General features: G+C 48.3%; 1 protein-coding gene across 1 annotated transcript in view; it reads left to right on the top strand.

Moving 5' to 3' along the window:
- The window catches only part of BPIFA2 (BPI fold containing family A member 2), a 34,139-nt gene extending 24,138 nt beyond the window's left edge, over positions 1 to 10,001 (top strand). Inside the window, exons 6-10 of the mRNA XM_056121548.1 lie at positions 4,960 to 5,067; positions 6,211 to 6,360; positions 8,354 to 8,432; positions 9,183 to 9,246; positions 9,967 to 10,001. Of these exons, the coding sequence (XP_055977523.1) occupies positions 4,960 to 5,067; positions 6,211 to 6,360; positions 8,354 to 8,432; positions 9,183 to 9,246; positions 9,967 to 10,001 (436 nt within the window). The remainder of the gene's footprint in view (positions 1 to 4,959; positions 5,068 to 6,210; positions 6,361 to 8,353; positions 8,433 to 9,182; positions 9,247 to 9,966) is intronic.
- The last annotated feature ends 4,702 nt before the right edge of the window (positions 10,002 to 14,703 follow it).

Genomic DNA, 14,703 nt, shown 5'->3' with positions numbered 1-14,703 from the left:
CAGATGACAGACTTCCTGAGTCCAGGGGGAGACTTGAGTGGAGAGAGTCCTCTCCTGCCTGTAAACTCGGGACAGTGGTAGAGGGTGATCAGGAGGTGGATCCTGGTCTGAGACTCACATGAACTATGGATGTCACTGTCACCAGGATGGATGGAGACATTGAGGTTTGATTCACTCTCAGGAGGACCTTTCTTCAACCAGATGGGACAAGCAGCCTTTGGGGCGTATTAGGCTGCTGCCATTGGGTTAACTCCCTAAATCATTGAAACACCTGTACTGAGGCTGGCTTCATGGGAGAGATTCTGCGGGGAGCCCCGAGGCCTCAGAGGAGAGTTGGCGATTTTCCTGTAGCCAACCCGAGTCCACTAGAGGTCACGTCCTTGCTCCTTATTGTCCAACTGCGTGGCTTTGCACAGGTTGTTTGCCATCTCTGAGCCCCCGCTTCCAAGTGATGACAGAATGGGCCCCGTGATCGCTATGGATCTTCCCTCTGGAAATAGTCTCCCATTATTTGATCCAGAGCCCATCCAAAGGTCACTGTCCTGGACACTCCAAGGATACCAGGGTTTAGTTTTGGCAGAGTCTTCTCCATGTCCATCAATTTCAACCTAAATATCCGGGTGGCCTTAGGTTTGGAAACATCTTTGCTCATCCTGGGATTATTTTCTTAGGAGTGTCCTTGTGTCATCCAGGAACCAGGGCTTAAGTCCCTGGGGGCACTCCCATTGCTTTTCTGTCATAAAAGGGCCTCCTCCACCAGGCTGATTCACAGAGACTGTGCAGTGGAGCAAGGCTTCCTTAGCATCCTCCTCCTGACCTGTGAGTGGTAAGTTGATCCCTGATGTCTCCTCATATGCTGGTCTGCAGCAAACTTTGTGGTCAAGAAGCAGAGAGATGTTGCCACTGAGTTAACTGTAATTTTGAAGATAGAAAATCAGGTGATAAATCTGCTACAAGTGCCAATGGGCATGAGAGAGAAGGGCATGGTGCATAATTCATATTCATAACTATGTTCAGTGCTTGCTTCTCTGTTGCACGGTGTACAGGCTATGTACTGGGGTGTTGAATTTCAGCAGGGAGATATCATGGGGTCCCTCTGAGGAGTTCCCAGCCTGGAGAGGAAGACAAATTCCCCAAAAGATATCATGAATTTAAGATTCCCTAGGAGAACAAAGGCAGCAAGATGGGCGGTGGGGTTCCCCCCAAACTAGACTCTGGGGAAGGGTCTGGAGTGGGCTTTTAGAGCACCTGGTGCCCCACTGAAGTAGGAGAGTCCTTGAGAAGGGCCTGGGTGGGAACGTGAATAAGAAGAAAGTTGTAGGTGGAGAAGCCAGTGGGCCCCAGGCCCCTTCCTGGACAGACTCGGCATCAGGTGCAGTCTCCAAATCACAACTTCAGTCTTAGCTCTGTTTCTCTGGGCAGACTGGCTTCCAGCTCTCAACCCTGGGCTGGGTGTTTGTAAAGTAGGTGATCATCACAGCCATCTAGATGGAAGGAATGTTCAGGGGAAGAGTGACAGGTGCTTATTCTAGATCCCTTTTCCTAGGATAAGATGTGGAAATTGGTTCTCTTGTGTGGCTTGCTGGCCAGAACCTCCCAGTCTCAACTTGTGGGAATTCAGCATCAAGACTTTGTTCAGGAAGGACTTAGTGGTGCATTGGAACGTAAGTTAACCCTTCATGGCTGGTTCCTAAGTGCCAGTCTCCTCAACTCTAACCTTGCATTGCTATAGCCTTTTCCAGGGGGTGCTACAAAGTTGTTTGAAATCCTGCTTCATTCACTTATTCCTCTGAAATGAGCAATGAGCAACAAATATCATTTAATGCTAAACCTGTCTTTTTCCAGAGAAGACTGGAGTGCTGGAAAATGTGGAACTTGGACAAGTTCAGGAAGGACTTGGATGTAAGTAAACCCCTCAGGGCTGGCTAACTCCAGTTCCCAATCCCTCTGCCTCGTTGCTATACACTCCCCGGGTGGTCTTAAAAGGTAGTTTGAAGTCCTGATTATGTGTTTCTGGGTAGTTTGAATTCCTGGTTCATATATTCCTGAAATAATCAATGATTACTGAACATCCTTTAACATTATAGGATGATAATATTTCTCAATATGTGTGTAGGATGAATTTCTAAAATTTTTGAAATTCTAGGATTTTAAAGTTTCAATGAGAACCTTAAAAAATTTTGTATGTGTGGCTTTTGGGTCACAGCCAGCAAGCTTGGAGACTACTCCTGGCTCCATATTTAGGAGTGATCTTGGCAGGTCTCAAAGACCAGGTGTGTTACCTGGGATTCAAACCAAGGCTGCAATGGAGACATTGGCACACAAGGCAAGCAAGTGACTTCCTCTTGTCCTAGCTCTCTGAGGAATGCACATTTTTAATTCTGGTAGATGCTTATAAATAGTACACTAAGTCCACATTTTTGCCAAAGTCTGGGACAGTGCCTTTAAAGTATCACTTCCTCAAAAATATCACTATGGTAATTTAAATGTTCTGTAATCTTATTAATGAAAGATTGTAACTCATTTCACTTCATATTTTTCTAGCAGTGACAGAACTCACTGTATTTTTATAAAAATAAACATCTATTAGCTTCTTGTATGTTTTTAATGAAGCATTGTTACTATTTTTCAATAACACTCAGTGGTTCTTAGAAATTATGTCCAGATCAGTGGAATGGGGGTCATTCTTGGAGGTGCTCAAGGGTCCATTGAGGCCTGGCATCTAACCCCAACCTCCTTCAGCAAAGCAAGTGCTCTGGCTTTTTTGCTAGTTCTTTGCTCCTTATGAAATTGTTATATTTTTTGCATATTCTTATGTTGCAGTTTGATTTTCACTTTGATGTATTCGGGCCTGGAGCGATAGCACAGCGGTAGGGCGTTTGCCTTGCACGTGGCTGACCCCACTGACTGGGGTTCAATTCCTCTGCCCCTCTCAGAGAGTCTGGCAAGCTACAGAGAGTATCTCGCCCGCATGGAAAAGCCTGGCAAGCTCCCCGTGACATATTTGATATGCCAAACACAGTCAAGTCCACAATGGAGATGTTACTGGGCCTGCTCGAGCAAATCAATGAACAACAGGAGGACAGTTACGGTATATTATTTAACTAATTGCAAATTAAAATTAGTACTAACAGGCCAAGGAAGTTTTACAGCTTACCCTGCTTTTTTTCCCCTTTTGGTAGGGTGCAGTTGCATCTGGAAGTGCTCAGGCCCTACTCCCTGACTTTTGCCTGAGGGTTGCTTCAAGAGATGCTGGGACTCCATGTGGAGAAGAGATAAAGGATAGGGCCTCAGATGAAAACTTGCCCAGTAGCCTAAGAGTGCTAGCTTCCTCACCCCTAAATCTGCTGAATTAAGGGTGTCAGAATTAAATATTTATTCTGACACCCTTTTAAATACTAATATCTTTGGGGCAGGGGTGATGATGGAGGACATACCAAACAGTGCTCAGGGATTAATTCTGGGAGTTTTCAGGGACCTATATGTGGGTCTGAGGATCTTTCTAGCACTAGCCACATGTTTCAAGGACCCTAATCCATGAACTATCTCTTTATCCCCTGTTTTGATTTATTAAAATATTTGACTCTCATTTTCTGGAAACATTGTCATCCTATGAAGAAATATTATTTATAGTAGAAACTTGTACATACATACCTTGAAAACCTTAGGCAAGACTTAGGCTCTTCAAAGATACGTAAAGGATTTATCGTCTAATTTCACCACCAGGGAAACTGAGCTCAGATACAGAAAATCCTCGGTCATCTACTGAGACCAGATATGATTTTTGGGGTTCTGGCTTCTTCTTTCACATCATGATACTGTCCATTAAATAGAAATAGTCAGGGTGCAGGTCCACAGTGCACACCACCTATGGGAAAACATTTTTTTTCTGTTGTTCTTTTATTCAGTGACTGTCTTGTTTCTCAAATCAACTGCTTTTCAACATCCAGAGGCTTTCTCCTGCATATGTGTCATCTGCCATGTCAGTCATTCTAATTCTTCTTTTCATTGAAGACCTCAGAGTCCAGTGTTCTATTTTCCTGCTCCCATATGAATTAATGCATTAATAGAACTGTCACTGTAGTAATTAGCTTTGTTTTTCCAAGAGCATGAGCAATACCTCGATTCTAGATTTTCCATGTCAGAGTTTATTCTCTTGTGGCACTTTACCTCCTGTTTCAAACTGGTGGTAATAGCTCATTGAGAGCAATGAAGCCTGAGTTTGCTGATTCCCACATGGTTCGTCTGTAATACTAAATGCAGATTGTTTTCCCAAGCTCTTACTCAGACACTGAAGGCTGAGTTGAACAAAATTCAGAAATCCAGTGTTTGGAAAGGGATCACAAGTACTGTCCAGGGAACCAAGAGCTTTTTGGGCAGTGTCATCTCTGATGTCGGAGCTCTGGGGTGAGTTGGTATGGGACTCCATATGTGGGGCAGTGAGGGAATTCAAAGACTGCAGTGAATTAAGGTGGTCTCTCCTCACCAAGACCAGAGAGTGTAAGACAGATGCCCGTGGCCTGAGTAAATCAGAGGTGGGGTGTAGGTGGGGGGCCTCATGGATTGAGTGCTCACACTGTGTCATTTTACCTTCCATGTGAAGTTTCTTTTCAATGCCATCAACACCAGTTTGCTGGTGCTTGAGTTCCTTTCCCAGGGACTCAGATGTTTCTTCTCCATTACAGCTAAGGAGAGTAAGATTTATTCTCTCCCAAACCCACGAGAGAGAAAACCAAAGCTCAGGCATAGAGCACACTCCATTATATAGTTTGCTTTGCTTTGGTTTGGGGGCTCCAGCCAATGGTCCCCAGGGTTCCCCACTCGATGCTCAGGGACAACTTCTGGCAGTGTTGGGTGGACCATGCATTGCTGGGGAGTAAACTGGGGCCTCCTGCAGGCAAAGCCTGCACTCATCCTGTTGACCTCTCTCCACACCCATCAACTGTGGGATTTGCACAGAGCGCAACTCACTGGCGTCCAAATCCTGGATGTGAAGCTGGAAGTGAACCCTAAGGACAACATCATCGACCTGAGGTTCCCCGTCACAGCTAATGTCACCGTGGCCCTGTGAGTTTGCGTTTCCATTCTGGGGTCTGGGAAAGGGAATGTGTCCTGCTGAGGGGCTCCAAGCGAATTCTCACACACTGCTTACAAACTCTGGTCCTCAGCCTCATGAATCACCGGTTACTTTTCTAGCCACAAACCTTTACCACTAACATGTTCTCAGCACTTCAGGCCATAGCCAAGACTCTTTAAAAGGAATTCTGTGTTCTAAATAAAGTATGAAGAATTGAGAGAACATGAGCAAATTTTACTCTGGTATTTGCCTCAGGAATTCTTTTGTTTCCTGAGACTCCCTCTAAGGAGTAGAGGTGTTCTAGATCCATATAGGTACTTTTATACAGCATGGTAGTACACACATAAACAGCATATGTGAAAAATGTAACTTGAAAGTCCTTTATGAGAGTTAGGAAAATGAGCAGGAGCCATACTATCTTTATCAATGATTAACATAATATGTCACCTTCGTTCTTCAGTTAAGAGACCTAGAGACTGTTACCCAATGCTGTACCACATGGCTTGATCATTTAAAGATAGGAATTATTATTAATAATAATAATACATTTTCCTCATGGTGTTTCTGTAATCTCTATCTAATGTTTTGCCTAAAACTCTTTTTAAAGTACTCCAAGCATCCTTTGTGCTCCATCATTAATTTACATCATTTTAGTTATTGGGCTGGAGCGATAGCACAGCAGTAGGGCGTTTGCCTTGCACGCAGCCAACATGGCTGACCCGAGTTCTTTCTCCGCCCCTCTCGGAGAGCCCGGCAAGCTACCGAGAGTATCTTGCCTGCACGGCAGAGCCTGGCAAGCTCCCCGTGAAGTATTCGATATGCCAAACACAGTAACAACAAAGTCTCCAATGGAGACGTTACTGGGCCCGCTCGAGCAAATCGATGATCAATGGGAGGGCCTTTACCTTTACCTTTACCTTTTTAGTTATTGGGCTGAAGTTCTAGAAGTTGACATGAATCTGAACTTCCTGGCAAGGAGACGCAGCCCACAGTGTCAGTATGCTCCTCCCCCAACAATTGAACACTGCTGGTGTGACTCATGGACCTCTGGGAGATGAGGCAGCCATGGGAAGAAGCAAGTGGGACCTTATAGACCTTCTAGCCTTCTGCTCACCAGAAATCTTTTTTTTCAGGCCTTTTGTTGGAAGGTTGGCTAACTTGGAGGTTTACCTGGACCTTCTGAGTTCTGTCACAGTGGAAGATACCGAGTCTGAATACCCCACAGTGGTGCAAGGAAAATGCAGGAGTGACCCAGCCAGCGTCAAGCTCATCCTGATTGATGGGTAAGGCCCATTCATCAGATAGCAGGGCATCTGAATGTCAGCCTCATTTCTGTATCTGGAAAGTTGTACCATGTGGAGAAAATGAATTAGACTCGAGTCAGACCGACCTTGGTTTCAGTAACAGCTGTAATACTAATGTGAGACTTTTTCATAAACGTGGCCACTGACCCTCAGTTGCCCCTAGGAACTGGCTTTGACAGTAATACAGACTATTAAGCTTGTCAGATGAGACTACGAATGGCTCCACACTAAGTACTCAATAATCATTTTGACATGTCTTCTCTGGCCTCTGTTTTGATCTTCCCATGACTCAGAACAGGCTGTTGAGCTCTAATGGCAGATTTGGTAGATTTCAAAATTCCAGCACTCCTGGTGTTCATGTCATAGTTTTGTATTGAGGGCCACATGTGGTGGTCCTGGGGACTGCTCCCTGCTCCCAGTTCTTGGAGTTGCTCCAGAGGTGGTCAGGTGACCGTTTCATGTTGGGATTGAACCCTAGACTCCTGCCCCAGAAAGCTTGGGTCAGCCCTTTGAGATCTCCCAAGTCCTGTTTCATATATTTTTGAAGTTCAAGCAACGCAAAAGTAAGAATAATGGTAATAAATTGAATTCCCCTTCTCCTCTAGTTGATAGAAGGGAAGAGGAGAACAAGATATTTCTCCAGGGCTCTAATTTCAGTTCATTCTCAAATTGTCCTCCACCCACTGGAAAAATCCCAAAGTGAAATATTGAAAACTTGTTTGAAAATATTGGTCCTTGTTCATCTATAAAATGTAAATCCTGACGAGTGTGTTTGATAGGGCAGGATTCACCCTGGAAAAGAGTGGAATAGGAGAGGGCAGTCCTGGTCATGACCAGTGGAGGAGAAAAGGTCTGGAAATGGAGGGTTGAACTGACTTTGCAGGATGCAAGGCCTTACTCTGTAACCCTCAGCTCCAAAGCATCGGCTTCTGTCCTGCTCCTAAAGGTGAGGACACAGGTTGCTCCAACCTACCTACCAAGAAATCTCACTGCCAACATCCTAGCAACAATGGGTGATCCAGATGTGCAGAGGACTGGACCCTCTGGAGAGTGGGGCAAGTTTGAGGGAGTCCTCCTGCCTTTTGGGGACTCCTGTCCACCTGAGCAGATGCATTCCTATTCTGTTCTCCAATCCTCCCTGTCCTCATTTCCATTTTGCCTCCTTAGACTCTGATTATTTTAGCTCTCTCTGGCCTTGCTCCACCCACTGGCCCCTCTTTCTGTGATCACACACCTTTGACTTACTCCAATGCCTTTTCTTTCTCACAAGATATATGCTCAGTCTGTTCTGTTGTATAGGACCATTCCTATCCATGGCATGGGGTATCATTTTAGATTTCATTGTATGTCAATGTCACACATTCTTTATCCTAAATGTCCAGTGCCTCTGTTAACTGAGAACTGACTCTAGCACAGGAGAAACTATCGGTAGCAACGAACTCATCCCCTGCACTCCTGCAGCTTATGGTCCAGAGAAAGGCTCCGGAGGAGCACTGAGTCCATATGCTAAAGGGGCCTCCAGGGACAGGCCAGACTTTGAGAAGTGTTGGGCAGAGCAGTGCACTGAGGAGACTGGGGCATCAAAGTCCTCTCTTATGGGACTAGTGGGTAGGGGTGATGATAAACAGTACCCAGGAGGAGTGCATCTCAGCAAGGTGTGCTAGTGTTTGGGTTCCATTTTGGAGGTGCCTGTGCTTGGTTCATCTCTGGAGCCCCAGCTGAGCTGGGCACTGGCACCTGTGGAAGTGCTAGAAATGAACAGTGCCTGGAAGAATGGATTGTCTTGTTGGGACAAGTGGGAGTTTTGATGGGAGTCTTGTCGGAACGGGCTGAGTCAGCCCACTCCCCTTAGATGCGGGGCTCTATGATGATCCCTGCAAGAGGCTATGTCTTTTCAAGGGGTCTCTGTGGCCCAGCACTGATATAAGAGTTGTAGCTGCTGGTAGCTCACCCTGTTCTCTCTCTCTTCCAGCAAGGCCCCTGCACTCAACCGCCAGGCGGACTCTATGCTCTCCCTCAAGAAGATCGTGAGCTTTGTGATAGAGAAAGCTGTGAGTCCCCCTTCCTGAGGTTCAGACACAGACGGGGTCTTGATAGGGTGGCTGCCTCTCTGACCACTTTCCCTCTGAAGACTGTCAATGGGAAGCCACATTCATTTTGGCTCAGTCTGGACGGGGTCTGACCTTTAGTCAACTTTCTGGAAGCCAAGCTGAAGCATCTACCATATTCACGCATTTCATTTTTTAGCCTTTATAGTTAATATTCTCCTTTGTTAACATAACTTCAATTACTTTGCTCGAGGTAAAGGCCCTCCCGTTGATCGTCGATTTGCTCGAGCGGGCCCAGTAACGTCTCCATTGGAGACTTTGTTGTTACTGTGTTTGGCATATCGAATACTCTCGGTAGCTTGCCGGGCTCTCCGAGAGGGGCGGAGGAATCGAACTCGGGTCGGCCATGCTGGCCGCTTGTAAGGCGAATGCCCTACCGCTGTGCTATCGCTCCATCTCCGCCCAATTACTTATACGTTCCCTAGAACCCTAAACTTTTTAAAGGAAGCTTTGCTTTTCTATGAAGGATAGAAATAAACCTTGCAGGGATGTGGGAATTGCATATTCCAAGCTCCCTGGCTTCTGTTGTGCTGGGTTTATTGGGTCCCAGTAGCCTTTTTTCTCAGATGTGGGGTTTCTAAGTTCCTGTTGCTCTTGAGTCCTAAAGATCAAAGGCCCTGAGAGACCATGGAAGGGGCGTCTCCATGTGTGCCCAGTGGACACTCACCTACCCTCCTCTCCTCACCCCCTCAGGCGTGCCCCTTGCTTCACCTGGTGATTGAATCCCAGGTTGGTGTCATCATCAAGAACATCCTAAGTAAGTGGAACTTCAGTTGGGGAAGCTGCTTCCTTCCCAGGTTCGGTGTCCCTGGAGAGGAAGAAGGACCTTTTGTCCTGAGAATCTAAGGGGTTGAGGGGGTTCTGGGGGCCTGGAGACATCTCTTCTGTCTCCCTTATTGCTGAAGTGACTGGCAGAGTGGTCTATGATAGCAGATAGGCTGGATGGAGATCTAATCTTAAGTGTTAGGTCAAGCACCTGTGTGGCTTGTGACTTAACCCCTTGCTCCCCATTTTGTTCCTGATGAAGGGGCTGTTCCTTGCTGAGACATGGGTTAGAAACAGCAGAAGTGCCCCTCTGGAGGAAGCAGTGTTTCCAAGCCCACCCCTGCTTTCCTTCTGAGGAGGAGCTGGGCTTCTCCACACACTGGAGTGGTCTTGGGTCCTGGTCCTCCTGGCAGGGTGGGATGCCAGGCAACAGGGACTAGAGCAATGGGGTCAGTGAAGGTTCCACATCTGGTAGGAAAGAGCCTCTGGTTCAGTTTTTGGACATTCATCTCATTGGATCCTCTCAAAAGCCCCCTTGGAAGGGCACCCTCATGTGTCCACTTTACAGACAGACAATCAAGGATAGATAGGTGGCATCACATTTGTGGCGCCCCTGCAAGGTAGAGCACAAAGAGAGGCAGCCATTGATTGTCTGGGTACTATTTGGTGGAGACCTGAAGACTGAGGTTTTCTGTTGTTTTTGTCTGGGCAGATGAAATTCGTCTCGGAGTCCAGGTTGGAGTCTGAAGACAGAGCTTGGGTTTGAGCGCGGTGCTGCCCCCAGCTGGTGAGGGTCCTGGGGTAGAGTCTGAGGGTGTGGTGAGGTCATGGGGCTCCTCCATGGGTGCCTGGATGAAGCCAGAGTCGGCCATGCTCTAACCACTAAGTCTGCTTGCAGACTGGTTCCAGAGTCTTGACCAGGATCCCTGGTTGGCATCTCCCTCTGTGAAGGTGCTGCCACACCCAGCCAGAATCAAAGTCTGAGCCTGCTGGAATACCTTTACAGTTGGGACTACGGCCCCCTGCTCTACTCCCCTCCCCAAATAAAACGCCATTCCTGCACTTCCATGTCACCTGTTCTTTCTTCGTCTGGGGTGTGGGATAGGGGTGGGACATTGGGCTGTGTCAGAGAGCTGGATCATGGTTGAATAAAAGTTGGGACTCTGCAGCCCTATCTTTTTGTCTTCGGAATGAAGACAAGGGGCTCATAGAGAATGCAGTGGGATACAGTCTTGCCTTGTCTGGCTGACCCTATTCAAGTGTGTGATACCACAAATAGCACAGCGGTAGGGCGTTTGCCTTGCACGCAGTCAACATGGCCGACCCGAATTTGATTCCTCCGCCCCTCTCGGAGAGCCCGGCAAGCTACCGAGAGTATCTCACCCGCACGGCAAAGCCTGGCAAGCTACCCGTGATGTTTTCGATATGCCAAACACAGTAACAACAAAGTCTCCAATGGAGATGTTACTGGGCCTGCTCGAGCAAATCGATGAACAACAGGAGGACAGTGACAGTGACAGATACCACAAATGATCCCGGAACCCTCAAGGAGTGATTGCTAAGCACAGAGCTAGGCATAGACATTCACCCCCTACAAAACACAAACACACACAGACATAAACTGAATGACTCGACTTTGCTACAGAGGAGCCTGGCCCCAGTCGAGGTCCCCAAGGCAGTCTCTGCAGGGACAGATACTCCTTTAGCAGGGTCTGGTAACTATTGACCAGCCAGGCCTGCAAGGGAGACTGGAAGTCTGCCCTGGGAACTATCTGAGTCTTCACTGAGGGGCCTATGGTCAGGTGGTCTATGAGTGAGGAGCAGAGTGAGGACAGTGGCATACAGGATTGAGGCCGGTGTCCACATGGGGCGGTGGCAACATCCTGCAGTTATGTGTGGGAGCTGTTCCAGCAGCACCCGAGAACGTCCAGTTGCCATGCCCAGCTGACTGTGAGTGGCTGTGTGCTCATGTGCAGTGACCCAGGCCATGGGGTGCTGCTCTGTACCATAAACACCAGCCCCTCTTGCCCCCACACTCCTCCATCCAGCCTCAGAACACAGCTGGAGTCAGGCTGAGCCAGACAAGCCTCCCCCACTTAGGTCCCATGCCCTGGGGACAGCCATAGGGCCCTCATTCAAGGTCTCACAAGAACCACCAGCTCAGGTGCTGCTCTTTCTACAACTTGTCTGAAATTGTTTTTTTTTAATTAAAACATTTTTGTATTTAGGCACTGTGATTTACAAAGTTGTTCATAAATAGATTTTCAGGCATAAGATGTTCCAGTGCCAATCCCAGCATCAGGATCAACTTCCCTCCACCACCCGACCCCACCCCCTTCTCTCTTCCCTTCCCCTACCCCCACCCCCCACCCCCTGCCTGAATCCTTAGCAGGCATATTTTAAAGTTTGGTTGTTGTCATTCGGGTCTCATGCTTGCATTGTTGTTGGTTCTGTGGTCCAGTTATACTCATGTTCCACACCGATACACCACCGAAGTGTCTGAGGTCGCTGCCCCTGCCCGTGACCTCCTAGCACCCTCTTCTTACTCCCCCCATTTATTTCTTTCCTTCCCTGTCCTTGTTATTTCTATAATATAGGGGTGAGGGTAATCTAGGGAGAGCCTGAGACAGTCCCATAAAGTGAAGGGAGAGAAATAACTCATCGGGCTGGATTTGGACAACCCCTTGAGTAGAGAGAGCCAAGGAAATCGTTTATTCTTTCTTTTCTATTTTGTGGTGCTGGGGATGACACCCAGGGTCTCAAACATGAAAGATAAGTGCTCCGCTGCTAAGTGCTGAGCCCTGGCCCCAGCCTTGGCACACTATTCCTGTTCCCATTTGGCAGATGAGAACCCTGAGGCTCTGTATGGCTTTTAGTAGATGTATTCGATTTTCTCCCACACTGAGCAGTTAGGCTCCTGGTTGGAAGAGGCTGTAGCCTGATGGCATGTTTGGGAATCAGGGATGGGAATGAGTTCTTAGTTTGGAGCTAAACAGCTGGGCCATGAGAATAGGGTCCCATGACCTGGACTCAGAGGAAACAGCGAGTCTCTATCACTTGAATTTCTGAGAGTTTGGGAGTGTAGGAAAGACACTTCACCATAGAGCCAGCTTTGTGCTGCATCCTTATGAAAGAGGGTTCTCCAAGAATGTAGGGGTCCTAGAGAATGAGCAAACTAGAGGGAGGAGGAAGCCCAGAGGGAACTAGCTAGAAAGGTATGGTCAGACAAAGGGGTTGTCACCCTCATCTGCTCCAGGCCACTAAGGTGAGCCAAGAGCCTGGGGGAAGGCATGAGAGAGAAATAGAGAAGGGAGAGAGACAGATAGACATACAGAGAGACAGAGACAGAGAGACAGCAGAAGCAGATACAAAGACAGAGAAACATAGGACAGAGAGAGCAAGAGAAAGAGAAAGGGACAGACAGAGAGAGAAACAGAAAGACAGAGATAAATAGAGACAGAGAGATAGAGACCGTGCAGTAGATCTAGAGTATGAGCAACTAGAGAGGGAGACAGAGCAGGAACAATGCCAGAGCAGAGAGAGGGCAGCGAGTGGCCAAGGTGACAGCTGCCAGAGGTGCCAGGAGTGGCTGCTCTGAAACCAGCCCAGATTGTTCCTGTTACCTGAGACTTCCACCTCCTGAGAGAAAAGGGTCAACCCTGAGATAGCTAGAGAGCAGAGGGGTGATTGGCCACCAAGGTCAGCTAGCATGTGCCGGCTCCAACAGAAATCTTGCTGCTGCCTCTCCCAAACACACACACACACACACACACACACACACACACACACACACACACACACCTGCTCTCATGCTCTGGCTGCTTCTGCTCCAGGACCCAGAATTTCCCCAGGAGATACACCTGCTCCACAACAGGTGGAAAAGACAGGGTAGTACCCACAAACCCCGACTCATCCCTGCTGCCCAGGTACAAGCCCCCATAGCCCTGGGATTCGACAGGATTGGGAATGATGAGCCAGACATTCGACACCCTGACCTCAGGCCCCAGAAAAGTGGGTGACTGTGGAGCTGCACAGTGGGTGACACGGGGGGATGGGCACTGCTGAGCAGGGGCCTCAGTCTGGTGTGCTGAGCTGTTATCCTGTCACTTCATGCAACTTTAGACTGGGGGCTCACCCCTCCCCCAGGAATGAGACCTGGGTTCTTAGAGAGTGAGGCCTGAGGGGACCCCTACCCCATTGCAATTCACCCATGGGACTCCCCTCTGGTGAAGGATGCCTCATGGGGTAAGTCACCTTTAAAGACCCCTGGTGTGGCCTGGGACCAGTTGCTCCTTTAGGGGTGTCTCTGCAGGGCATGGGGCAGCAGCAGCTGGGCACATCCACAGCCTGTCACTTGCTACCCCTGACATCTTGGGCATGTAACTTACTGTCTCAGTACCTCAGTTTTCTCACCTGTTAAATGGAGCTCATGGCAGGCCAGAGGAGAGTGACTCAGCGCCTGGCTCCCACTGCCTCCATGTAGGAAATTGCTGGCCAATAGCTTTGAGAAACCCCACGGTAAACCTCTCTTCACCCTCCTCATCAGTTTCTGGGTTTTATGAGTGGTTAGTGATGGTTCATGGGGGAGGGCAAGGCACAGAGGCCCAGAGAGTTTGAAGGGAGCTGGAGTGTTGCTCAGGTATCGTGGAGTGAAGGCAAAACGAGACTTGCATGGGGCGAAGGCAAAGTGAGCCTTGTCCAAGAGGCTTGTCTTGGTTGGCATCTCCTGCTGGCCAAGGGGAAGGGATGAGTATTTCTTTTCGTATTGACTTTGTTACCATCCCACACTCCACCAATACCCACCCCCGCCCCACCCATGACTTCTGAAGATCTAGAACTGAGCAGTGCAGAGTGAGTGAATAGCAGGTCTGAGCACTGGCAGATACTGTTTCCTGGAGAGCCAAGGGGCTGTAGGCAACAAAACTCCAGCCACCAGAAGAGGACACAGAATACTCTTTTTATTCTTTTTCTCCTTTGGGGGAGGGGTGATGGTTGTGGGTTTTTTTGGGGGGTGGGTTTTATTGAGGGGGTTGCTTTTTGGGTCTTTTAGTTTTGTTTGGAGTTTTCTTTATTTGGGGAACATACCTGGCAATGCTCAGGGCTTATTCCTGGCTCTGCACTCAGTGATCACTCCCAGCAGTGATTGGGGGGGCCATATGGGACATCCCCAGGACTGGCCACATGCCAGGCAAATGCCTTCACCACTGTACTATTGCTCCAGCCCCATATTCTTTTCTCTTAACCAGATCTAGTCACCTGACACTTGAGGCCACTTGAGGACATGAGAGATGGGCTCTGGGCCAAATTCTGCATGAATGAAGCTGGGATATAGAGCAGCTGTGGGTTTCCTGGGTCCCACTGCTCACTGATGTAGCCAAGGAAAGGGAGAGGGGATGTGGTGGGGCACAGAGGGTATGCTGTCCTGAAGTGAGCCTGGCTCCTTGCCCAC

The sequence above is a fragment of the Sorex fumeus genome, unplaced genomic scaffold (genome assembly GCF_029834395.1).
Source record: "Sorex fumeus unplaced genomic scaffold, SorFum_2.1 ptg000044l, whole genome shotgun sequence".
In the NCBI taxonomy this organism is placed as follows: domain Eukaryota; kingdom Metazoa; phylum Chordata; class Mammalia; order Eulipotyphla; family Soricidae; genus Sorex; species Sorex fumeus.
This window is presented reverse-complemented; position numbering and strand designations above follow the sequence as displayed.